The sequence below is a fragment of the Artibeus jamaicensis genome, unplaced genomic scaffold (genome assembly GCF_021234435.1).
Source record: "Artibeus jamaicensis isolate MK-2021 breed Jamaican fruit bat unplaced genomic scaffold, CSHL_Jam_final contig_475, whole genome shotgun sequence".
NCBI lineage: Eukaryota > Metazoa > Chordata > Mammalia > Chiroptera > Phyllostomidae > Artibeus > Artibeus jamaicensis.
Genome location: NW_026521852.1, coordinates 5791216 through 5818994, shown reverse-complemented (window position 1 = coordinate 5818994; position 27779 = coordinate 5791216). Strand labels below are relative to the sequence as shown.

The following is a 27779-nucleotide window of genomic DNA, read 5'->3' as shown; positions in this document are numbered from 1 at the left end:
GCGCTGAGAGTTAAAGCCTAAAAGCACCAACTGGAGAAACTTTCAGGGTCAAGGTGCCAGGAGAAGCTCCCAGGCTCACAGAGAGTTTGTTGGAGAGACCCACAGGGTCCTGGAGGGTGTACAAGCCCAAGCACCTGGGAACCAGCACCAGAAGGGCCCAATTTACTTGTGGGAAGTGGCAGAGGGGACAGAAATCTGAGAGAGAGTGGTACAAACACCATTGCCCCTTTCTGACCCCGCCCCCACATATAGCATCACAACCCAGAAACTGGGTCACCCCACTCTGTTCAACACCTAAGGCTCCGCCCCTCATACATAATAGGCATGACCTGACCAAAACATTATGGCTCAAGCAGAAAAAGAGCTCAAAGCCCCAGAGCCAGTACTTTTAAGCAACCAAGAAATAGCCAACCTATCAGATGCACAGTTCAAAACACTGGTAATCAGGATGCTCACAGAACTGATTGATTTTAGTCACAAATTAAATTTAAAAATGAAGGCTACATTAAGTGAAATGAAGCAAAATGCACAGGAAACCAATAATGATGGAAACGAAACTGAGACTCAAATCAAGGGAGTGGACCAGAAGAAAGAAAATAATGACCAAACAGAAAAGAATGAAGAAACAAGAATTCAAAAAAATGAGGAGAGGCTTGGGAACCTCCAGGACACCTTCAAACATTTCAACATCCGAATTACAGGGGTACTAGAAGGGGAAGAGGAAGAGTAACAAGTGGAAATCTTATTTGAACAAATAATAAAGGAGAACTTCTCCAATCTAGCAAAGGCAATAGACTTCCAGGAAATCCAGGAAGCTCAGAGAGTCCCAAAGAAATTGGACCTGAGGAGGAACACACCAAGGCACATCATAATTACATTACCCAAGATTCAAATGAAGAAGAGAATCCTAGAAGCAGCAAGAGATAGGGGGACAGTCACCTACAAAGGAGTTCCCATCAGACTGTCAGCTGATTTCTCAAAAGACACCTTCCAGGCAAGAAGGGGCTAGAAAGAAGTATTCCAAGTCATGAAAGGCAAGTACCCAAATCCAAGATTGCTCTATCCAGCAAAACTTTCCTTTAGAATGGAAGGACAGATAAAGTGCTTCTCAGATAAGACCAAATTCAAGGAGTTCATCATCACCAAGCCCTTATTATATGAAACATTAAAGGGACTTATCTAAGAAAAAGAAGATACAAAATATGAATAGTGAAAAGACAGCAAACTCACAGTTATTAACAACCACACCTAAAACAAAAGCAAACTAAACAGACAGCTAAAACAGGAGCGGAGCCACAGAAATGGAGATCACATGAAGGGTTAGCAACAGAAGAGTGGGAGGGAGGTGGGGGTGGAGAAGGTACAGAGAATAAGTGGCATAGATGGTAGGTAGAAAATAGATGGGGGGTACCTGGCTGGTGTAGCTCAGTGGATTGAGCATGGGCCTGCGAACCAGATAATCACGGTTCGATTCCCAGTCAGGGCACATGCCTGGGTTGCAGACCAGTTCCCTGCAGGCCAGTTCCCAGCAAGGGGCGCACGAAAGGCAACCATACATTGATGTTTCTCTCCCTGTCTCCTTCCCTTCCCCTCTGAAGATAAATAAATAAAATTTAAAAAAAAGAAAATAGATGGGGGTGGCAAGAATAGTATGGGAAATATAGAATCTAAAAAACTTGTGACACATGAACATAAACTAAAGGGGGGGAATGGTGGGGGAGGGCGTGTGCAGGGTGGACGGGAATGAAGGGGGGGAAGTGGGACAACTGTAATGGTATAATCAATAAAATATATTAAAAAATAAAAATTAAAAAATGGAGATTATAAAATTAAAAATAAAAATACCATGAATAACCAAGGTAACGAGGCAACTCAGAAAGAAAATGAAAAAATCTCCAGAAAGCAAACTTAAAAGACATGGAAGTATGTGACTTAAATGACAGAGATTCCAAGATTGCAATTCTGAAAAAAACTCAATGAGATACAAGAAAACACAAATAGGTAATTTAATGAGCTTAAAAAAATTAATAAACAAAATGAGCACATTGCCAAAGAGATGGGAACTTTAAAACTTTAAACCTTTAAAGAAGAACCAAACAAATTCTGGAGATGAAGAATTCAATAAAATAAATCAAGAATTAACTAGTGAGCATAAGAAATAGAGCTTGCCAGATGAAGAAAAGAATAAGTGATATTGAAAACAGAAATCTAGAAATGACAGGAAGGAAAGAAAACAGAGACTTTAGCATTTAAAAAAAAAAAAAGAAAGAAATAACTCTATGAGCACTATGAGAACTATCTGAGTCCATCAGGAAGAGCAATAAAAAAAAATAAGCATACCAGTAGAAGGGAACAGATAGCCTATTCAAACAAATAGCTGACAAGAACTTTCTAAACATATGAAAATTAGATCCTCAGATCCAGTAAGCAAACAGAATACCTAATCACCTTAGTCCAAAAAGGTCTTCTCCAAGGCATGTTGTATTAAAATTGTCAAAAGTTAATGACACCCTGGCTGGTGTAGCTCAGTGGACTGAGCGCGGGCCTGGGAACCAAGCAACCACGGTTCGATTCCCAGTCAGGGCACATGCCTGGGTTGCAGGCCAGTTCTCTCCCTCTCTCCTTCCTTTCCCCTCTAAAGATAAATAAATAAAATCTTTAAAAAAAAAAAAAAAGTTAATGACAGCCCTGGCTAGTGTAGCTCACTGGATTGAGCACAGGCCTGTGAAGCAAAGGGTAGCTGGTTCAATTCCCAGTCAGGGCACATGCCTGGGTTGCAGGACAGGTCCCCAGTGGGAAACACATGAGAGGCAACCACACATTGATGTTTCTCTCCCACTCTTTCTCCTTCCCGTTCCCTCTCTCTAAAAATAAACAAATAAAATATTTTTTAAAAATGTTGATGACAAAGAAAGAATTCTCAAGGCAGCCAAGGGGGAAAAAATAAGTAACCTATAAAGGAAGGCCTATTAGATTATCATTGCACTTCTCAACAGAAACCATAAGCCAGAAGAGAGTAGAACCAAATATCCAAACTACTAAGAGAAGTTGCTAGCCAAGAACATATATAGCCAGCAAAGTTATCATTTAGCTATGAAGAAGAAATAAAGACTCTTCCAGACATAAAGAAGCTCAGGGAATTAATCACCAGACCTCTATTTCAGAAAATACTCAAAGGGGTTTATTCCATATGAAACAAAGAACAAAAGGTCTCAAAACTACAAGTAAGATCCCCAACAAACTTACAGCATAAACAGGCATAATTTGTGAGAAATAAAAACATAAAAGGGGAGAGAATAAAGGTCTGGATTTGCAGAGGAGGATGGATATCAGATGCATTCAAAAGAAAAAGGAATGCTGTACATATAAAACTGTTTCATAAATCTAATGCTAACCACACAACAAAAAACCCAAAACTGAGACAGATAACTTAAAAAAGGAGGAAACAGAAAAAATGATGAAATTCCACTGAACAAAAGAAACAAACACAAAGGAAAAGAACCAATAAAGGCAAAGAGCTACCAAAAAAAAAAGATTAAATGGTTTTAGGGTATCCTCACACACCAATAATCACCCTAGCCCTGGCTGGTGTGGCTCAGTGGCTGAGTGCTGGCCTGTGCGAACCAAAGGGTTGCCAGTTTGATTCCCAGTCAGGGCACATGCCCGGGTTACAGGTCAAGTCACCAGCTAGGGGTGCACAAGAGGCATTATGTTTCTCTCCCTCTCTTTCTCTCCCCCTTCTCCTCTCTAAAAAAATATAAATAAAATCTTTAAAATTAAAATCACCCTAAATGTAAATTGACTGACTTCATCAATAAAAAGATACATAGTAGCAGACTGGATCACAAAACCACATCCTACCTTCAGGGACATATTATGTAAGCTGCAAAGACAAAGACAGACTCAAAGTGAAAGGGTGAAAAATGACTCTCCAAACAAATAGCATCCACAGAAAAACAGATGCAGCTATACTTACATATGACAAAATAGATTTCAAGATAACAAGACACAAAGATGAACATTTTATAGTGATAAAGGAAATCCTACACCAAGAAGACACAACACTTTTCAATATATACGTACCCAATCAGGGAGCACTGAAATATATAAAGCAAATAGTAACAGAATTAAAGAGAGAAACTGAGAAAAACACAATTATAGTAGGAGACCTAAATCCTCCATTGACAGTTCTAGATAGGTCACCCAAACAGAAAAATCAATTAAGAAAAAAATCAGCCTTAAATGACACATTAGAATGAATGGACTTAATCGATATTTATAGAACCAGAACACCAGATTATACATTCTTTTCCAGTGTGCATGGAACATTCTCAAGGAAAGACCATATGTTGGGTCATGAAACTAGCCTTAATAGATTTAGGAATGCTGAAATCATACCAAGTATATTCTCTGACCATAGTGCCTTGAAATTAGAAATTAACTGCAAAATGAAGTAAAAAAAACAATAAATAAGTGCAGATAACACAACATACTACTAAAAAATTACTGGGTCAAAGAAGAAAAAAAGGGTGAGAGCAAAAGGGTGAGACAAATGAGAATGATAATATGACATATCAAAATTTCTGGAATGCAGTGAAAATAATAGTAAGAGAGTTTATATCATATAGGCCTATCTCAAGAAACAAGAGAAATCCCAAGTAAACAACCTAACATTATATCTTAAAGAATTAAAAGAGGAAGAACAAAGCAACCCAAAGTCAGGAGAAAGAAAATAATAAAATTTAGGACTTCAGGCCAAGAGGGAGGCCTAGGTAGAGATACACTTTGCCTCCTCACACAACCAAGACAAGGAGAGCAACAAATTAAAAAATGTGTGGGGGCTGTGGCAGCAACTCCCATGCCTCACAGGAGAGTCTACTGGAGTCACCCCCAGGGTCCTAGAATGTATACAAACACTGCGTGCTGGAATCAGCACCAGAAGGGGCCAATTTGCTTGTAGGTAGCGGAGGAAATGACTGAAAGCTAGCTCAGAGCTAAGCAAAGCACTGTTCCTTCCCTGACACCTCCCCCACATAGTGCCACACTGTAGCAACCTGGGTTTCCTTGCCCTGGCCAATACCTAAGGCTCTGCCCCTTACTACATAACAGGTACCCTCAGATAAAAAAAAAAAATGGTCCAAATGAAAGAACAGATCAAAGCATCCAGGAAAAATACAACTAAGTGATCAAGAGATAGCCAACCTATCACATGCAGAGTTCAAAACAATGGTAATCAGGATGCTCACAGAATTGGTTGAGTATTGTCGCAAAATAGAGGGAAAAGTGATGGTTATAAAAAGTGAAATAAAGAAAAATGTATAGGGAACCAACAGTAAAGGAAAGGAAACCAGGACTCAAATCAATTGTTTGGAGCAGAAGGAAGAAATAAACATTCAAATAGAATAGAATGAAGAAATAAGAATTTGCCCTGGCTGGTGTAGCTCAGTGGATTAAGCGCAGGCCTGTGAACCAAGGATTGCAGTTCAATTCTCAGTCAGGGCACATGTCTGGGTTGCAGGCCAGTTCCTGGCAGGGGACGCATGAAAGGCAACCATACATTGATATTTCTCTCCCTCTCTCCTTCCCTTCTCCTCTAAAGAAATAAAGTATTAAAAAAAACAAAACAAAACAAAAAAACCAAGAATTCAAAAATATGAGGAGAGGCTTAGGAACCTCTGGGACAATTTTATATGTTTTGACATCTGAATCACAGGGGTGCCAGGAGAAGAGGAAGAAAGAGCAAGACACTGAAAACTTATTTGAAAAAATTATGGAGAACTTCCCCAATTTGACAAAGGAAATAGACTTCTAGGAAGTCCAAGAAGCTGAGTCCCAAAGACATTGGGCCTAAGGAAGCACACACCAAGGCATATCATAATTATACTACCCAAGATGAATGGTAAGGAGAGAATCTTAAAAGCAGCAAGAGAAAAGGAGGCAATTACCTACAAAGGAGTTCCCATTAGACTATCAGCCAATTTTGCAAAAGAAACCTTGCAGGCAAGAAGGGAATGGAAAGAAGTATTCCAAGTCATGAAAGGCAAGGACCTACATCCAAGATTACTCCATCCAGCAAACCTATCATTTAGAATGGAAAGGCAGATAAAGTGCTTCCCAAATAAGATCAAGTTAAAGGAGTTCATCATCACTAAGGCCTTACTATACAAAATGTTAAAGGCACTTATCTAAGAAAAAGATGATAAAAAATATGAACAGTAAAATGACAACAAACACAGCTATCAACAACTGAACCTAGAAAAAAACAAAACTAAAACAAACTATTCAAACAACTAGAACAGGAACAGAATCACAGAAATGGAGATCACATGGAGGGTTATCAGCAGGGACTGGGAGGGGATAGAATGAGGGAAAAGTACAGAGAATAAGCAGCAAAAAATGGTAGATACAAAATAGACAAGGGGAGGTTAAGAATAGTATAGGATTTGGAGAAGCCAAAGAACATATATATGACCCACGGACATGAACTAAGGGAGGGGGAATGCTGTTGGGAAGGAGGTTGCAGAGCAGAGGGGAATTAAGGGGAGAAAAAATGGGACAACTGTAATAGCATAATCAATAAAATATATTTTACAAAAAAGAAAGAAAATAATAAAAATTAAGGAATTGAAAAAATAGAGAACAAAGAGTGTACATAAAATACAACGCAGAGTTGTCCTTTGAAAAGTTTAATAAAACTGACAAACCCCTGGCTAGATTCACCAAGCAAAAAAAAGAAAAGCCTCATAAACAAAATAAGAAATGAAAGAGGAGAAGCTATCACAGATGTCACAGATATACAAAGGGTCATGTTAGAATACTAAGACTACAAGGTCTGTCTAGAAAAAGTCCAGTCATTGTTAATGTAAAGAGAACAGTTAACGCAACATCGCTGTAACCTAGCAGCCAAGGGGAGTGGACTGAAAGGCACATGCATGAACAATGACAACTTCACTGTACTAGTCAGTGGGGATGGTAGAGACCATTGAGTGAGCATGTGTACTGTGTGGTCGTTGCATTTAAAATGACTGAGTAAGTAGAGCAACAAATCTGTATCAAATTTTGCTTTAAGCTTGAACATTCCTCCACAGAAACTATTTGGATTCAGTAGGCTGCAACTATGGGCAACTGGTCATTGGCAGCTTCATCATGACAATATGCCTGCCCATGTATCACATCTGATGCAGAGTGTTTTTGTAAAACGTCAAATCACCGAGTTGACTCAGTCCCACTACAGCCCAGATTTGGCACCCTGTGATTTCTGGCTTTTCCCAAAACTAAAATCACCCTTGAAGGGGAAGAGATTTCAGACTGTCAGTGAGATTCAGGAAAATATGACAGGGCATTTGATGGTCATGGGGAGAACTACGTGAGGTCGCAAGATGTCTACTTTGAAGTGAAATGAGGTGTCATTGACCTATGTACAATTTTTCTTGTATCTTCTTCAATAAATGTCTCTATTTTTCACATTACATGTCTGGATACTTTCTGGACAGACCTTGTATATAAATTCAATAACATAGAAGAAATAGGTAAGTTCCTAGAATGATTAACCTTCTTAGACTGAATCATGAAAAATTGGAAAATCTAAATAAACGAATCGATAGTGATGAGATTGAAACAACTATCAAAATCCTCCCACAAAATAAATGTCCAGGACCAGATGGCTTCACTAGTGAATTCTAGCAAACATTCAAAAAAATCTGATACCTGTCTTTCTCAAACTCTTCCAAAAAACTGAAGAAGAGGCAATACTTCTAAGACATTTTATGAGGCCAACATAACCGTGATATCAAAACCTAGCAAGAATAACACAAAAAAGAAAACTACAGATCATTATCTCTGATATATACAGATACAAAAATCCTAAACAAAATACTAGCAAATTGCCCTGGTTAGTGTGGCTCAGTGGATTAAGTGCCAGCCTGTGAACCCAAAGATTGCTGGTTCAATTTCCAGTCAGAGAACATGCCTGGGCTGCAGACCAGTTCCCCAGTTGGGGGCATGTGAGAGGCAATCCATTGATGTATCTCTGGCACATTGATGTTTCTCTCCCTCTCTTTCTCCCTCCCTCTAAAAAAACCCAAAAAACAAAAAAACTAGCAAATTGAATACAACAATATATCAAGAAATAGCCTTGACTGGTGTGGCTCAGTGGATTGAGCACTGGCCTGCAAACATAAAGGTCTCCAGTTCAATTCCTGGTCAGGGCACATGCCTGGGTTGCTAGCCAGGTCCCCCCAGTTGGGAGCTTGGGAGAACCAACCGATCAATGATTCTTTCCCTCTCTTGGTCTCTCCCTTCCCTCACCCCCTAAAAATAATTTAAATCTTTTAAAAATACATTAAAAAAATACATCACAATCAAATGGTGTTCATTCCAGGGGTACAAGGATGTTTCGACATATGCAAATCAATCAATGTAATATAGCACATTAATAAAATGAAGGATAGAAATGTGATTTTATCAATAGATGCAGAAAAAGCATTTGATATATATATTTATGATTAAAATACTCAATAAGATGGGCCCTGGCTGGTGTAGCTCAGTGGACTAAGTGCGGGCTTCGAACCAAAGGGTCGCCGATTAGATTCCCAGTCAGGGCACATGCCTGGGTTGCCAGATCCCCAGTGGGGGCCATGTAAGAGGCAACCACACATTGATGTTTGTCTCCCTCTCCTTCTCCCTCCATCCCTTCTGTCTAAAAATAAATAAATAAAATCTTTTTAAAAATACTCAATAAAATGAGGAAAATACCAACATAATAGAGGACATATATGACAAATCCTCGGCTAATATATTTAATGGTGAAAAACTGAAAGCTTTTCCTCTGAAATCAGGAACAAGATATGGATGTCCACTCTCACCACTCTTACTCAACATAGTTCTGGAAGTCCTAGCCAGAGCATTTGGACAAAAGAAAGAAATAAAAGGCACTTAAACTGAGAAGAAGTAAAAGTGTCACTTTTTGCAGATAACATAATTTTGTATGTAGAAAGCCCTAAAGGCCTCACCAAAAAACTATCAGAAACAATAAACAAATAGAGTAAATTTGCAGGATACAAAATCAATGTGCAAAAATCCACCACATTCCTATATAATAACAATGAAATTTCAGAAAAAAATGAAAAAGCAGAACAGAACAAAACAAAAATATTCCTTTGGAATTGCAACAAAAGAATAAATACCTAGGAATAAATTTAACCAAGGATGTGAAGTACCTATGTACTGAAAATTACAAAGCATTATTACAAGAGATTGAAAAACACAAAATGAAATGAAAAGATGTTCTGCGGTCATGGATTGGAAGAATTAAAATAGTTAAAATGTCCATATTATCCAAAGCAATTCACAGATTTAATGCAACCCCCACCAAAATCCCAATATCATTTTTTAAAGAAATAGAACAAAAAAAAAAAAGAAATAGAACAAAAAAAAATCATCACATCTGTATGGAACCACAAAATATCCCAAATAGCCAAAGCAATCCTGAGAAAAAAGAATGAAGCTGGAGGTAACACGCTACCTAGCTTCAAATTATACTATAGAGCAATGATAATCAAAACAGCGTGGTACTGTCAGAAAAACAGAAACACACAGACCAATGGAACAGAACTAAGAGCCCCGAAATACACCCCCATGTATATGAGCAAATAATTTTTGACAAAGGAGCCAAAAACACATAATGGAAAAAAGAATATCTCTTCAATAAATGGTTCTGGAAAAATTGGAAAGCCACATGGAATGAAATTAGACTATGGTTTGTTCCCATGTACAAAAATTAATTCCAAATGGATCTAAGACGCAAATATAAGAATTGAAACAATAAATTACATAAGAGAAGACACAGGTACTAAACTTACGAACCTTATCTTACAGAAGATTTTACTAATTTGACCCCAAAGGCAAGGGAAGTAAAGGCAAAAATAAATGAATGGGACTACATCAAACTAACAAGCTTCTGCGCAGAAAAGAAAAAAGCCAACAAAATAAAAAGGGCAACCAACCAAATGATATTTGTACACAACAGCTCTGACATGGTGTTAATATCCAAAATATATTAAGAACTAATAGAAGGCAATACCAAACAAACAGTCCAGTTAAAAAATGGGCAGAGGACCTGAACAGACATTTTTCCCAATAAGACATATAAATGGCCAAGAAATATATGAAAAAATGCTCAACTTCACTAGCTATTAGGAAAATGAAAATCAAAACTACAATAAGATACCACTTCACACCTGTGAGAATGGCTATTATCAACAAGACAAGTAATAATAAGTGCTGAAGAGGTTATGGAGAAAAAGGAACTCTTATTTACTGCAAGTGGAAATGTAAACTGGTACAGCCGCTATGGAAAACATTATGGCTGTCCCTCAAAATACTAAGAATACAGTTACCGTATGACCCAGCAACCTCTCTTCTGGGTATCTACCTGAAAAACTTGAAAACATTTATTCATAAAGATATATTCATCCCAATGTTCAATGCAGCACTATTCATAATGGCCAAGACATGAAAATAAACAAAGTGTCCTTCAATAGATGACTGAATAAAGAAGGTATGTATATACTATGGAATACTACTGAGCCATAAGAAAAGATGAAATATTGCCATTTGCAACAATATGGACAGACCTTGAGAATATTATGCTAAATGAAATGTCAGTCAGAAAAAGCTAAGAAGCATATGATTTCATTCATATGTGAGATATAAAATTGAAACTCATATAAACAGACAACAGTTTGGGGGCTACTAGAAGGAAGAGGGGTTGGGGAATTATAAAGGGTTAGGAAGCCAAATATATGGTGATGGAAGGTGATTTGACTTTGGGTGGTAGGCACACAATGCAATATACAGATCATGTATCACAGATTCTACACTTGAAGCCTATATAATCGTATTAATCAATGTCACCCCAATAAATTTAATAAAAACAAATAAAAATAAACATTTTTTGAAATGAATAAATTCCTACTCTTCACTGTGCTCTTCTTACTCCTCAAAATCAGGATGCCAGCCCTGGCTGGTGTAACTCAGTGGATTGAGCATGGGCCCGTGAAGCAAAGGATCACAGTTCGATTCCCAGTCAGGGCACGTGCATGGGTTGCAGGCCAGTTCCCAGTAGGGGACACATGAGAGACAACCACACATTGATGTTTCTCTCCCTCTCTCCTTCCCTTCCCCTCTCTCTAAAAATAAATAAATAAAATATTTTTTAAAAAATCAGGATGCCACATTTTTTTATGCCCCTGGGGTTAACATAAACACCTAAGGTAAGAAATTGGGTCACTAAGTCCAGAAAACCTGGCTACATCACCTTGCTGGCCAGCAGTCAATTTTTTAATCATGGTGATACCATCACTGTTCACTTACCATTCATGCGCCAGATCTTCACTTGACGGTCATCTGCCCCAGATACAATAAGGGGCATAGTGGGATGGAAGGCAGCCCAGTTTACTCCACGATCATGACCCTGTGGAAAAAAAGAAGTGGTTCTTCTAAAATGGCTTTATGTCCATTACTCAAAGAAAGCTGATATACCATGTTGGTAGTTAAAGTGTCTCTGATTTGTACTCTTCATATAAGATGATACTGCTGTAAGATTTGAACTAGAGTTACCATCTCAATCTATCCAATATTATCCCCAAATTCAGCTTCATTTGTATTTGTGATATACTGCCTGGTTTTGTTACTTGTCTATTTATAAATTTCTCCAACTAACTATAACATCTCAAGTATAACAAGCAGCCCTGACCAATATGGCTCAGTTGGTTGGGCGTCATCCTACAGAGTAAAGGGTCACTGGTTCAATTCCTAGTCAGGTGTACACCTGAGTTGTAAGCCAGGTCCCCATTTGGATCATGTGCAAGAGATAGCCAATCGATGTTTCTTTCCCTTTCTCCCTTCTTTCTTCTCCCTCAAAGCTAAGTAAATAAAATCTTAAAAAAAAAAAGGCCAATTTTATAACTTAATAAAGAAATTCGCAAAGTGTAGTTGGAATACACTTGACTGATCATCAAGATTCTTTTAGGAAATTTGAAAAGTCAAAACCATTTTCATAATAACTCTAAGACATTATCTGCCTCTTCATCTTACTTTCTTATAAGGGTACAGTTTCCTAGAGGTTACATGACATGCGATGTCATTGCTTTAGTGGCTAACGAAATGTGTACTTATATATTTTATATTTTAAAAGTTATTAGCTTTTAAACCATTTCAAATATGGTAAAAATTGACAGCTATAACTCATATCAACAAAAGCCCTTTGGGGTCAATAAGTTTTAAGAATATAAAGAGGTCTTCAGACCACAAAGTTTTAAGTACTACTAATTTTTTAAGATATATTGTACCCTATTTATATAGTTGTACTCTGTATTGTGACATAATCATAGATAAGGCAGTTTCAAATTAGCATTATTTCTGAGAGATATGGTGTGGTGAAAAGCACATGGGTTTTGGAGTCATCCAAGTTGAAATCTATTTCTAGATACACGTGGACTTTGGTAAACTGCTTAATTTTTCTAAATCAAAAAATTTTAATCTCATTTCAGCAAAATGAAGTTAACAATGTCTACTTCAATGGATAACTGTGAAGATTAAATTAGATTTTTTAAAAAATCTATTTTCTATTAAGACAGAAATGCTTTTATATTTTTCTACTATGCTTGCAAGTTACTTACACATGGTTGGTTTCCAATAACTTTGATTAAATCCCCCCTTCTCCTCCTCAATCCTGTTCTCCCTTACAGTAGGCTTGAGAATGGGCTCTACTTTGGTATGGTGATGGAGCCTATGGCAGCTTACTCCTCCTCTTCTCACTATTTCTGTAAGATACCATGACTCTCCCTTAGGTAGCATGTAAGTTTCATTTTGGTGGGCTCACCCACTATTCTACTTCCAGTGCCTCAAAACAGTGCCTAGCACTTAAGAACTGCATAAATCATTATTGAAAGAATAAATACTGCAGTGACATACTGTCACTGTTTCCCTGGAGAAGAGCTCATAATCAGCTGATGGCTCTAAAGACAAGTACCTCTAGTACATGCTTCACCACTGCATCCGTAGTTCCAAACAGATCAACCCCAGTTATTCCTCTCACATCCGACTCCACTGCACCAGGGGACAAGTTTTTTTTCCTTAGACCTTTGAGGGGGTAAGGAGTGGGATGAAAGATATAAACATGTTACCAAAAAGAGCACTGTAACAGAAGCACAGAAAGGTACAGTGATAGATTAAAGTTCAAGAAAAGAGAGAAAGAAATTTAGAGACTCCTATGTATTTCTTTCTAGAAATGTTCAAAATATTGAAGAATGGGTACATTCACTACATTTTCTTCTGCTCCCTTAATACTTAACAGGCCCACTACTGAGATTTCTCCTCAGAAGACAAGGGCCAAACTTCTAACACAACTAACTTCTTCAACAAATCTCAACTCAAGAGGTAGATATTCAATTTCTACTTAACAACTTTAGACTTCATGAAATCTATAGCAACTTTTATTTCATACTCTCGAAGAATTTTCAAAGAAAATGTATTCGAGGAGACCACGGCTCAGTGTTTCTCAAACTGGGAGCTTTTAGACAACTCATAAGGAAGTTCCAAAAGAGTTAAGAAAACTAGGCCTATTAACTATAAAACAGCTATATGGTGAAAGATACTATATAAACTATGCAGAAAGTCTACTCATGCCCTCTACTTGACTCTTGGGCAGGGGACAAAATAATTCAATCTGTCATGTCCCATTAAGCTCTTGCTTAAAAGACTGGTAATAGATCTGAATACATGTACATTGTCATTAAAACTTCTGGAGGCTAGTTTCATTGGGAGGAATGAGCCCGTAATTTGAAAACAATGGAAAAAAGACACCAGGGTAAGAAGTCTTATTTGCAGCCATAAAAAAGAATGAAATCATGCCATCTTCAACAACATGGATGAACTTAGAGGGTACTGTACTGAGTGAAATAACTCAGGAAGAAAAAGGCAAATGCTGTGTGATTTCACTTAAATGGGAAATCTGAAAAACAAAATAAATAAATGAACACATAACAGAATGCATAACAGAAACAGACTCATAGAACATTTTGATGGTTGCCAAATGGAAGGGGTTTAAGAGAGTGAGTGGAAAAGGTGAATGGAGTAAGAAGTACAAATTTGTAGATACAGAATGGTTATGGGGGCCCTGGCTGATGTGGCTCAGTAAACTGCATGCCAGCCTGTGAACCAAAGGGTCATGGTTTCAATTTCCAGTCAGGGCACATGGGTTGTGGGCCAGGTCCCCAAGGGGCAGTGCTCAAGAGACAACCACACATTGATGTTTCTCTCCCTTTCTTTCTCCCTCCCTTTCCTCTCCCCACAAATAAATAAACATTTGTTTTTTAAAAAGTTTATAAAAAAATGGTCATGAGGATGTAAAGCACAGCACAGAAAATATAGTTAATAACATTGTAGTAACTATGTATGGCCTCAGACGGGTACTAGATTTACTGGGATGATCACTTAGTAAGTTATATATGTGTCTAATAACTGGGTTGTACACCTGAAACTGTAATTGAACCCAAATTTATAGCAAAAATCACACTTACCTTAAAAGCTTACTATTTGTGCTCTATATTTCAGAACCAAAATTATAACATTACTACCTTATATCTGAAAAGAATTTTGTGATTTGATTTTCAAGCAGTCTAACATATGTTCTGTGATTTGATCCTGATAATAACCTTTTAAGACAGGCAAGCAGCATAATTATACCAGTTTATGAATATGGTAATAGAATGGGACTCAATTCCCATCTTTTGATGTAATTTGGAGGTGGGGCAAAGAGAAAAATTAACTATCTTGTATTTGTAAAATAAAAATAAAATATCTAAAGTAGGGGGAAAATATACGCTATCATTTGAAAATATAACTTACATAGTTTTAAGTCTAAATTGTGGCATCTGTAGGAAACACTAACATTTGAGTTTAAAAATAACATTTATTTTCATCGCATTAGAATCATAATCTCTCTTCTATTATAGTGACATGTAAACATCAGCATTAGAGAAGTGCTTAAAAGGACACAACAGTTTTAATTATCTTGATTTAGCCAATAGGTAGAGAGAAATAAAGCCAACACTATAAAAAACAAAACAAAACACTCGCTGAAAGCTTCATAAATACATCATCACAGGGGTGCCTCTTTTCACTTATTTCTCATGTCCCTTTAATTAGATCTGTCAACATTTTCTGAGTTTGGGGTACGAAACAGATTCAAAGAAAAGTGCAGCTGTGAAGAACTTTACCTCCAATAAGCTTCAACAAACACATTAAAAGTGATGTAGGACAGAATGGAAGCCTTTGTTGCCCTTGCTTGTAATGGTCCAAGAAAGAGGAAGAGTACAAACAGATGAAGTGACAGGCAGTAAAAAGATACTCAGAGAAGAAATAATTGAGCCTTCAACAAGTCACTCACTAGGACTGAATGACAGATGGAAAATTTCTATAGCAGGTACTCAAATCCAGAGGGAGAAGAAGATACTCTCAGAATGGACCTGTTCGATGCACACCTCTAAGTGGAGACCAGGGGAAGTAATAAGAAGAGAGGGATAAGAACATAAGTTGGCAGCAAATTAATACTTTTTTAGTAGTCATTGCAAAGATTAAATCTGAATTGCATGGGTTTGACATGCAAAGGTGTCAGCACATTAAGATAATTTCAGTTTACTTGGAAGCTTAAGATAAAAAACAACCTATCTTCTATATATCTATGTCTAGTTTATAAATATTTTTTTTGCCAGGCTAATAAAAAAGATTCTGGTTAAGCTAAGCCCCATGGGGTTCAATTCTCATGGGAGAGGTATCAACAAGACAGAGTTACCTTTAAAGATCTGTTTTCTTATTGCTTATCTGGCTCAGAGTGTCCCCCTTCAGACACTCAAAACAATTAAAATTTTGAACAATTCTCTAAAAGTGTTCATTTTCTGACTCAGAACTAATGTTTCCTCTCCTGGAAATATTAGCTCTGGTCCCTAATAGACCTGAAAGCTAATTCCTCTTCCTGTGGACAGACTTACTGGAACTCAGGCAAAAATAACTGCTAAAAAAAGTATTTTATTTCTAGAAAAGGAAAGGAAAAATGTAAAAGTCTAACCAAAAAGCTCCTTCCATTTGGTTAATACCAAAGCATTTCCTTCTACTCTGGGTCAGGGGTTTTAGAAATCAGGACAGCTTTGAGTAGAGAAAAACACTTAGAAATGGTAAAGAGAGCATTAATATCAGTACACCAGTTAGCACAAATTTTTCAGTATCAGATCACGACGTTATTATATATAATCTATGCACTTCACACTTTCAAGATCAAGTATTAACCCCAACTGAGGTTACACACTCTTTCTTCTCTTCTCTAATAAGGACCTTAATACTGATGCAAAAATGTTCTTCTGCCTACAAAAGAGAAAAGAATTTCTTGCCTTGAGCATTTCATAATCATTAATGAGAATCCATCTACCTAGCTGCCCCAGATTGCATTAGTGGAGCCACAGGGAAACTGCTGTGCTAGTAACAAGGGGCATGAACTCTGAGAGTAGAGCACTTTAAGGCCCTTCTCAACCCAGTGCGATAGCAAAGACTTAAGCCCTAATGGCCAAAGCATCAATTTATGCATGTAACAAATAAACTTTATGATCTAGAATGGCATCAGTTGAACACCATTCTTATAAGAACTGAGAAAATAGTCACTTAAAGCATTTCTGTAGCTTTAATTCTCTCACAGAACCCTAGATGTGAAAAGCTATTTTAAATATTGTAACTACCCCTGACCAGTTGGAACAGCATACACCAGGATCCACCCTATCAGGCTCCTATGCCCTGAGACAGTGTTTTGAATATGCATGTAAAGCCAGAGCTAGGTCTTGGGAGAGTGAAAAATAAGCTCCCTAGTACTAGCAGTGAAGACAGGGCACAGGCTTGCAGTATCTGTGCCTAACTCCTCCTGCTAGCATGGCTGGTCAACATCTGAGTGTACTGCAAAACACCTACCAGCCTGATGAAAAAGTGGAATGGCAAATGCCCTAGTTGAAGAGGGTCCAACTATCTCTAATAGAATCTTGTTTGTACCACTCCCTTCTAGTTTGGAATGCATGATCTAGAGGTCTACTCTCCAACTGTCCTTATCCTCCCTTGGGCTTTCTGTGCTACATGAATCTTAAAAAAATACCTATCACAATATTCCAAATACTGCACTCAGGAATTCAAATTTTCAACTTGCTGTTTAAATTGGCTTTTTGGAACAGCAGCTACCATACTGCCCCAACCCACCCAGCCACAAAAGACTTGAGAAAAGTTATCACCTTGGCTATACAATACAGAAGTGTGACTCCTTTGTTACCAAAAAAGAACTAAGCAAGACCTATGAGGGGGACTTCCTTTTACAGAATGAAAATACTGTTTTGTAGTCTAACCATAGACCTTCCAGAGAATCTGATTTCCAAGAATTTCTAAGGCAACAAAAAAATAGAGATAATATAGCAAATGATAAGTAAACTTAACTGGGCAGAGAACCATAGCATTTAGTGTTTCATTTCCCTATATTGACTTCCAGCAAAGCACTTTCATTTCTCCATCATATCGATCTCATAGCTACAGTCCTTTCTCTGAATTTAAATTTTCTACTTAGCAACTTGTCATGTCTTCTCTATACAGCACTAAACATTTAAATACTATCACAAAATAAAAATATACCAATTATGAAAGGAGGGATTATCCCAACTATCCAAAATCTGTAAGTTATTTTAACTTCCCAGAAGCCTGTTCTAATATTAAAAGGTATTTTGGACACAGCACCCCTTATCCCACCTCCCCATGCTCCTTACACTAAAATAAAAATAAAAGACTTTCCTATTTCTGAATAAGGTCACAGTATCCAAGAGTTCTGCTTCCCTGTACTAATTTATTCCCCAAATTTGTTTTTGTCAAAGATTTTTTTAAAAGTTTAGTGTAAAGCTTGATTCTTAATCAGATACTGCCAAAGGTATATAGATCTGAACTAAAACCGATCTAAGTAAAAAGTTCAACTTTCTCCAAATTAAGTAAATTTCCTAGATTAACCACTTTTCTTAGGAAATGCCTCTAACATGAAGCACCATCAAAGCAAATTTAACATCCTCAGAAACAAAGATGCTATTACGTGAGAAGAGAATATTCTAAATTTTCCTATTTCAAGCTAACTACCTTCACTATCTTAAGCAATTGTAGTTTTGTGCCACACATAACTAGGTTTCCCCCTGAACTTGGGCAGCTCACCAGAAATATCCCAAACACGCACAGTCTGGTCCAGGCTGGCTGATACAACCAGGTCTTCAGAGGGGTGGAACTGAGCACACATTACATAATGGTTGTGCCCTGTTAAAACACTGCAAGAAGAAAAAAAGATAGACAATACCAAATTAGAGGCAGGAATCGCCAGACTACTATACACTAAATACCTCTCCATAGTCAACAGATGCAAATCCAATCACACTTTTTTCTTTTTTTAAGCATTTTTTAATTTAATTATTGTTCAAGTATAGTTTTCTGTCTTTTATTCCCATTCCAGCCCACCCACTCAGTGCTCCCCACCTCCCTCCCATTTCCACCCCCCTTAGTTGTTGTCCATGTGTCCTTTATACTTGTTCCTGTGAATCCTTCCCCTTTTCCCCTGAAATTCTCTCCCCTCTCCCCTCTGGTCCCTGTCAGCCTGTTCTGTATTTCAGTGTCTTTGGTTATATTTTGCTTGCTTGTTTGTTTTGTTGTTTAGCTTCCTGTTAAAGGTGAGATCAGATGGTATTTGTCTTTCACCGCCTGGCTTATTTCACTCAGCATAATGCTTTCCAGTTCCATACATGCTGTTGCAAAGGGTAGTATCTCCTTCTTTCTTTCTGCTGCATAGAATTCCATTGTATAAATGTACCATAGTTTTTGGATCCATTTATTTACTGATGGGCACCTAGGTTGCTTCCAACTCTTGGCTATTGTAAATTGTGCTGCTATGAACATTGGGGTACATAGGTTCTTTCGGACAATCATACTTTTTTCGAGATAAAAACAAGTCATTCTAACAATTTGAAGCTAATGATAAACAAGGTCATCTGTTTAAACAATCTCCTTACCTCTAATGCTCTAGTATTTAATATTATTGATTTCAGGAGAACTGAGATGGCACAGCTCTCCTCTTAAAGACACCTTAAAATATTAAAATAAATAGAATCTTAGTAATTCTTACTGAAAACTATCTGTTACATTTTAATGGAATACCCCTCTTTCAGGGCATCATCTTAAACAGTTCTTACATTGTTATGGAAAGCTCAAGGCAAAATACAAAGCAAGGTTTAGACCCTGACTCAGGTTTCACAAGAACAGAACTGAAAACTAGCTAAAAGTTTTGTTCTAAAAGGGTAACTATATAACTTCCTTTCTCTGGTAAGAAATCAGAAAATCCAGATTCATATGTTACTTATAAGATTACTTCTATATTTATCACTTTGTGCATAAAATCATCTTATAAATACAATCAGTAATTAATCATCAGATATTGTCTATTAGGGGAGAGAGATGATTATTCTGGAGAGAAGTTGATTATAAGGAAGAATGAAGACGCTTTTTGAGCCCTCTATTTCTTGCTTTACCAGACACAGGTTCTAGACTGCCAGTTCCACACTCGGATGGTCTGATCATCTGAAGCACTCAGAATCCAAGGATATTCCTGAAAGATATTCCAAATAAAGGGTTTGAACACTAAACAAATGTGTTCTTTCAGGCTCCTGTAACCACTTCTCTCTTTGGAGGGAAAATTCCATTGTCTAACATCTCAGCTATATTAACAAAGGAAATGCTTCTTCTGATTTAATTCAATATAATCCTCAGTGCTTTCTTTTATATAAGGAAACAAAGCAAGAAGGTTAGCACCCCAGAGATCCTAGAAAAGTCACTCTAATAACATAATTCTGTAATAAATGTATGGTTTCTTGAAGAACAAGAAGATGATTCCTACAGGGAAACTGAAGAACACCCTATAATCAGAGGCACCATGGCTACTTACATGATGAAAAAATGTGGTACGTATATAGTCTAAGTGCCCTAGTAATGTGAAGAGACAGCGCCGAAGCTTGTAATTCCAAACCTGCAAAGAGAGAAATACAGCTAAGGAATAGAACCTGAGGGTTGTGAGCCCCTAAGTTTGGAGTTATATTTGGGTATTTCTAAGTAGGTGGTAACCCTGACAGGGAGTCTCATTTAAAGTTGGAGGGGAAAAGACCAAATAACCTGTGGGGAAGAAAAAAAGGCAAGACTTGGGAAAACCGAAAGCTAAAACTATGGAAAGGTGTTATTCCTTTCTTTGGGGAGAAACCATCTTCTAATAACTTGAGACAAGATGCTTACTCAAGCTTAACTTGAAGCTCTTCTTTCTACTGTATAATTGTTCTCAGCTTTAATACAAATCCCTTAAGTACTTTACTGATCATCTTAGCTCAGAGTAAAAAGAAAAACAGGACAAATACTATAACTCCAAAGGAAACAATAACATAATATATGGCATCATCTTCTCTTAGACTCTTAACTTGATTGCAAATAACACCAAAACATTCATGATCTATATTCATCTACCATGCAAACAGACTTTAACTCATTACCACAGAAAATATCACATTGTTCAGTTAGGCTTAGAAAAGCAGAGAAACATCATATTCAAACATAAAGTTGACTTCACTACCAAAGTACCAAGCATCGATGGGCACAAGGGAAGAAGACACTAGAGTCAGGACCGTAACCGTAAGAGAGCTCATGCTGCCCACATAGAAGCTCCCCAAAAAAGTACAAAATTGAGAGGTCAGATGCTTTTTCTTTTTTAACATTTAATACTTATTTATAGTCTCTCTTGGCCAGCTTGTGACTATTCTTTCTTTCAACTTAAAATTAAAAAAAATTTTTTTAGAGCCCTGGCTGGTGTAGCTCAGTGGATTGAGCACGGGCCTACGAACCAGACAATCGCGGTTCGATTCCCAGTCAGGGCACATACCAGGGTTGCAGGCAGGTTCCCTGCAGGCCAGTTCCCAGCAGGGGATGCATGAAAGGCAACCATACACTGATGTTTCTCTCCCTCTCTCCTTCCCTTCCCCTCTAAAGATAAATAAATAAAATCTTTAAAAAAAATTTTTTTTAATTACAAAATTGAAACAACCCAAAAGTAAGATTGTGCCAACAAAAATATACAGTCCCTAAAGGCAGGGTCCTTTTCCACCATGCTCAACACTCTACTTCAAGCACATCATACAATAGCTAACACTTAGTAGGTGTTCACTGTGTAGAACTGAGAAAAGATAAGTAACATGAAAAGTGAAAGTATCCCAAGACCTTCACCTTCATCTATGTATACAGCAGAGCTGGAGTTTCACACAAATATTTAGGTCATACCACAAATACTATTCTGTAACTAGACTTTTTTCCATTACAGAGTTCAGTGTTTTAAACATTCATATATTTAACTTCAAACTTCTTTGGCTTCTTTATACTCCTTTAAAGCCCTTTATCAAACTCCAGAACTCTGAATCCTTAAAGATCTATAAGGTATATAAACTCTGACCATTTGCTGGGCTTCTATCTTATTCTTTATAAATCTGGATATAGCAAACAATATAATGATCCAAAAACATGACTTTTTTAGATAATCCCTCTTTTATCAGAGAAATATAAATTAAAACCACAGCATGATAGCACTATATACTACTAGCTAGGCTAAGACAAGTTCATTTCATAACAGTTTTGAGACATAATTCTAATCCCATATAACCCATCCATTAAAGTATAGAATTAATGTTTTTACTACATTCATAGTTATGCACCAGTGTAGTATATTTTTACTACAGTTTTTACTACATTCATAGTTATGCACCATCACCACAATCAATGTGAAGAACAGTCTAGTACCCCCCAAAAAACTATTCCCACTAGCAGTCACTCCCCATTTTTTTCCCTAACCACTGTCCCCACTAACCATAGACAACCACTAATCTATTTTCTGTTTTATAAGTTTACCTATTTTGGACATTTCACATAAGTGGGAGAGAACTCCTTTTTAAAAATATTGTTTTAGAAAAACTTTCTGTGGAAGTAACCAAAGCAAATTTTTCTTAAAAAAAAAAAAAAGGTTCAATGTATGGCTCCAGCTCATGCCTTTTTATCAGTCAAGCTTCTTCAAAGAATTGCCTGTATTATTCTCTGCTTAGAGGCAGTAGCGCTGCTTCTAAGTGCTACTACGATCACTTATGCCCTGCTAAATAATCAATTCAAAGGTTACCTGGTCTTTATCTTATTCTAGCATTAAAGTGCTACTAAGATCACTAATGTCCTGCTAAATAAGCAATCCAAAGGTTACTCAGTCTTTACCTTATTCGACCACTTTCTCCTTCAAAAATCTCTGTCCTTCTTTAGTATCCATGAGTACTCTGCTTCTCCCTCTTGAATCACCTCCAACCTCTCAAATCATTCTATACTAATTTTACTTCCTCTATCGTTTAAACGTGTTTGTTTTCTCATTCGATATAATCTGAGTGTTATGTTCTGACTATTTCTGTTTTGGTTCCCTCTTTCATGATGACAACTCCCCAAAATATCTCCAGTGCAGACATATCTCCACTACACTGTCCTTTAAGTACCTCAAACACATCAGAGCCAAGATAGTATTCATTACACATCTGTGTCCTCCCCTTCCACCATGTGAGTACACAGTGAGAAGTTAGGTATCTGCTACCCAGATGAGGACCTTTCAGACCCCAACCATGCTGACATCCTGATCTTGAACCTCCAGCATCCAGAACTTTGAGAAATAAATTTCTGCTGTTTATAAGCTACCCAGTGTGTGGTACTTTGTGATAGTGGCCCAAACAGACTGAGATATCATCCTCTTCCACTGCAGAAAATTGTCCTTCCTGTTATTTTTCCTTTCCTATTTAATGGTACCTCTTTTATCCAGTGACCCAAACAGAAGCCTGAGATAAATAGAGTAATCCTATTTATTTTCCCTTACCATCCCTCCAACATCCATGTAACAGACTTACTGATTCATTTCCTTGAGTGTTTACATTGATCCTTTCTCCATTTGGAATGCTACTGCCTAAGCTCAGGCTCTGTTCATTTCTCACATGGACTCCTAACTAGTATCTCTGACTCCAGTCTTGCCCAATTCACCCAGTATTTTCTTTATACTACCACCAAATAATCTTTTTTAAAATCGTGTCATTCCTCTATTTAAGCACTTTTAATGACTCCTTGTTATCTGTATAATATCCAAACTGCTGAATGCTGCAAACTCCATGATCACTTCACATTAAAGTGGTAAGATCACTCCTTTCTCTCACCTTTTCTCCAGATTTTATCCACACAAAACTACTTATAAGTTTCTCAAATGTATCCAACTATTTCATGCCTTTTTTGTCTTTGTACATGAATTGCCCTTCCATATTTCACTTTTGTTATCTCTCGTATTACTCACTAAACTGTACAGTTATTATTTGGGTATATATTTATCCCTTCTATTAGAATAAAAGCTCCTTAAGACAAGAGATCGTTTCTTATTTTTGAATTCCCAAAAAATAAAACAGTGTATGGTACACAGTAAGTATTCAATAAATGTTGCAGAATAAGTGCTCTGTATATCACTGTCAAAAGCATGAGCTCTGTATGAGTAAAATGTACTACTACTTTTTTAGTCCCTTCCACAATTCCCAAACCCCACTTCCTCTGTCCTTTACTCCCAGTAATGACAGACTCTATGTACCTTAATCTTATAGTCATCTCCTCCAGAGACAAACAATGGCTGCTGCTTATGGAAGTCAATACCTCGGACTGGACCTGAAGAAGGCAGGCAATATATGTTAAAGAGAGCTACGTTTCCTAATCTCCAAGGTGATCCTTATTCAGGATTTTCCAGTTCTATCCCCTCCACATTTTTTAATCCTAAAGGAATTAATGTCAAACAAGGCTTAAACTATTCCAGAATAAAATATACTTACATCTTTCATTTCCTCCTAGAAACTATTATCTTACCATCATGTTCATCAAACTTGTCAATAAGGGTGCACATCCGATAGTCCCATAACTGGATGACCCCATTGTGCAAACTGGTCAGGATCCAGGGTCTTTTGGGATGAAAACTGAGCCCTGTGGGGTCCGGGGACAGAGAATGATCCAGTGAGCTAAGTAAGTCCCACAACCTTACCTTCTGACAATTCTGATAAGAAGGAACAGCCTAGGTTAATTCTAGGTTCATATTCATTCAATAAATGCTAGACTTTGTGAATTTATGTTATGAGGTACTGGATTTTTGTCATATTTCTTTAAATATTGTTGGGCTTTATTTTAGGATGCAGTTAAGTTACTTGGAATCAGTTGATCCTTTTGAGTCTTGCTTTTACGTTTTGTTAGGGTGGGTCCACAGTAGCCTTTAGTGCACATCTAATTTGGCATTAGTGTCAAGGCAATACCCTTCCTGAAGTCTCTGTATTATGCCATGTATTAAGGAGGTCTTTCCATACTGGCTAGTAGGAACACTATTCCCAGCCCTATATGAACTTTAGGGTATAGTCTGCCTTCTTTTCTACAGTAGTTCCATTTGTCTTTGGGTCCTTACCTCACATGAATTAGTACTCAAAGGCCTGACAGGATTCCTTGCAGAACTCCAGTTTTCTCTGAGCACCCTCCCTATTCTCTGGTATTCTGCCCAGCCAATTATAGCTGTCTTGGCTTCCTTGAACTCTAAACTCTATCCTCTTCAATGAGACTCCAAGGCCCTACTCCCCTCCCTTTACTGCAGCCTGAAAACTCCAGGTAGTAAGCTAAAAACAATCATAGGACTTATCTTGTTTATTTCCCTTCTCTCAAGAATGATTTTTCTGCAGTGATTGTCATTCAATGTCTGAAATCCTTTGTTTTACACATTTTATTCAGCTGTGCAGGAATAAATCCGGTCTCTATTACTCTATCATGACTAGAAATGGAAGTTGAAGGATGTACCATACTTGCTGTGTACAAATGGCAAGTTTTTGAGAGAAAGATAAAGATGCACACTATACATGGGTAGTACTGACTCTGCATCTATATAAATGTTTTTAATTCATTCATTTACGTGTATGCATTAAAAATGTAACTCTAGCCCTGGCTGGTGTAGCTCAGTGGATTGAGCACGGGCCTGCGAACCACGCGATCGCAGTTCAATTCCCAGTCAGGGCACATGCCTAGGTTGCAGGCCAGTTCCCAGCAGGGGACTCACGAGAGGCAACCATACATTGATATTTATGGTTGCCTCTCCTTCTCTCCTTCCCTCCCTCTCTAGAAATAAATAAATAAAATTAAAAAAAAGAATTAAAAAAAGTGTAACTCTAGACAGCAGTAACAATACCATTTGCAAAATAATAACCTGGAATACAGTAATCAGTCGTATTATTTGTTACATAAAACTTCTTATACATATGTTCAAAAATAAATGCTAAAATTCCTTTACAATACAAAAAAACAAGTATTTAAATACAGAGAAATAAAAAATTGAATAATAAAAAAAAAAAGATGTTTTTCCTGAAAGTTTGGGCCAAAAACGTGTATGCATTATACATGGCAAAATATGGTAACAACCACTAACAGTTTGGAGTGTGTTCTTTCACATTTTTAATGTAGAACATATCACTTTATGAAAATGAAGATAAAAATGTTTTCCTAATTTATTTTATTATTTAACTATATATCATGGGTCACACTACATCTAAGTATTACATATGAACAAAACGTCATTTTTTTTTTACCAACTACAAGGTACAAATCCACCATCTTAAAATTATTCTAATGATGGGCATTAAAGCTTTTCCCCCCTAACTCTTGTCTATCAGAAAACAGGGCAAAATTGAGATACTTCTACATACACGGCCTATTTGCATTATTACTGCCTTAGGCTAAAGACTTGGAAGTGGAACTGCTCAGAACAGGGTATGTGCATTTAATGTTTTGTAGATACTATCTGACTACAAAATAAGTGTATAAATATACAGACATTTTGTAAAGATACCCCTTTTGCAAATGTTGGCCAACATGGGATATTATCAGTTACCAGTTTTGTTTGTTTTACTAATCTAAGGCCAAAAAAAATAAAGGTGTTCTCACTTTTTTTTCCTTCTTTATATTTCTTTCAGTACTAGTGAGGTGTATAATATTTTTGTTTTTTAAAAACTTTATCAAGATTTAATTTTCTCTCTCCTCTTTTTAAAACTAGTTTACATTCAATACTAGTCTGTATTAGTTGCAGGTATACAGCAAGGTATATAATATTTTCACACAGTTATTTAACATTTCTTGTTTTAAGTTGTACATTTTTCCATTAGCTTGTTCCCTTTTTACCTTTATGATACAGAGGAACACTTATTAATGGATATTAAATCTCAAATATTCTGAAATCTTTTTTTCTTCACTTTCCTTCCCTACTGTCCAATAAGAACTTATGGGAAGAAAAGAAAATACAAGGATTATAAGGATCCATTTCAACCATCCAAGAATTCTTAATGGTACTCATCATGATCACATTTCCACAAGACTTAGAAACTGTTCAGAATGTATTCTCACACTGAAAAATGGCCTCTAGTTTCTGAGCCTAAGTCTGTGCCAAACACTGTAATAAGCATTTTTCATATACTTTCTCACTTTAATAGAGTGTTAATTATACACGTTTTACAAATGAGGAAATAGAGATTTTAGAAATGTTAAGTGGCCCAAGGTTATACTCCTTGGTAATGAATATTTTGGCATTCCAAAGCAAGCCCACTGACTCCAAAGGCCAAGTTCCTAACCATTTCGCACTGTTGCATCTTACTAAATATTCAAGATACGTATCTTTTCCCAATTTCAGAATACCCTACTCTTCTGCCTTTTCCACTGTAACATTCTAACTGCTACAGTTTCAGCCATCTGCCCTCCACAACCACTGACACTCAAGCTCTGAGTCTGCCATATTTGGGAAATAAAGACGCCCAGTTAAATTTGAATTTCAGGTAAACCACGAACAATACCAAAAAATTATTCACTGTTTATCTGAAATTCAAATATAACTAGGCACCCAGGCAACCTTATCAGGCTCAGACTTTACTGGGGTTACAGGCCTCTATGTCTCGTTTCCAGGTTGGAAATAAAGGCCAGTGGAGACACTCGATGTTGATCTGGTGTAGCCAAGGGCCTCCCTTAAGTGAGGCAGCCACTGCTCATCACCGAAAAAGCTACTGACTTGGGTAAGAATGGCAAAGGTTGAGACTCAGTCCCCTGGAACACGGTCATCAAAAGCCAATACTGGGCCTTGGGAGCTGAACACACAGCATAGGTGAGGAGGAAGGGGAACGGAAAGAATAGGAAACGGGCCTAAAGGATCTCCTGAGGTGTGAGAACCACTATAGGTTTATCAAACTGCGAGAACATGCTAAAGAAGAGTAGGCTGGAGAACACCCCGCCTGGGACTAACCTCTCTCCCGCCCACCTTCCTCGGGGTTCGTATCGGGGGCCAATTCGGCCCACACTTCTACCCTCTTTCTTCCCCCGTGACAGCGCCGTCCCTGACATCCATCCCCCAAGTCCTGTGCTCCCCCTCTTGTACCGCACTACCTTTGACTCGCGCGCTCTTAGTCTCGAATTTGGTTAGCATCCTCCAGGCCCGCGGCTCCGAGCCCCAGCCACTCCCTGACGCCCTCCAGTTGCCTCCACGTCAGCGGCCCACTGCCAAGGTTCCCGGAAGCTCCTCC

General features: G+C 37.5%; 1 protein-coding gene across 1 annotated transcript in view; it reads right to left on the bottom strand.

Annotated features, from left to right (window-relative positions):
* The window catches only part of COPA (COPI coat complex subunit alpha), a 79005-nt gene extending 51236 nt beyond the window's left edge, over nt 1–27769 (bottom strand). The window contains exons 1-8 of the mRNA XM_053667909.1: nt 27643–27769; nt 24058–24171; nt 23789–23862; nt 20054–20134; nt 19641–19717; nt 18280–18389; nt 13034–13143; nt 11374–11473 (exon numbers count right to left, since the gene is read on the bottom strand). Of these exons, the coding sequence (XP_053523884.1) occupies nt 11374–11473; nt 13034–13143; nt 18280–18389; nt 19641–19717; nt 20054–20134; nt 23789–23862; nt 24058–24171; nt 27643–27682 (706 nt within the window). The 5' untranslated portion in view covers nt 27683–27769. The remainder of the gene's footprint in view (nt 1–11373; nt 11474–13033; nt 13144–18279; nt 18390–19640; nt 19718–20053; nt 20135–23788; nt 23863–24057; nt 24172–27642) is intronic.
* Between the last annotated feature and the right edge of the window lie 10 nt (nt 27770–27779).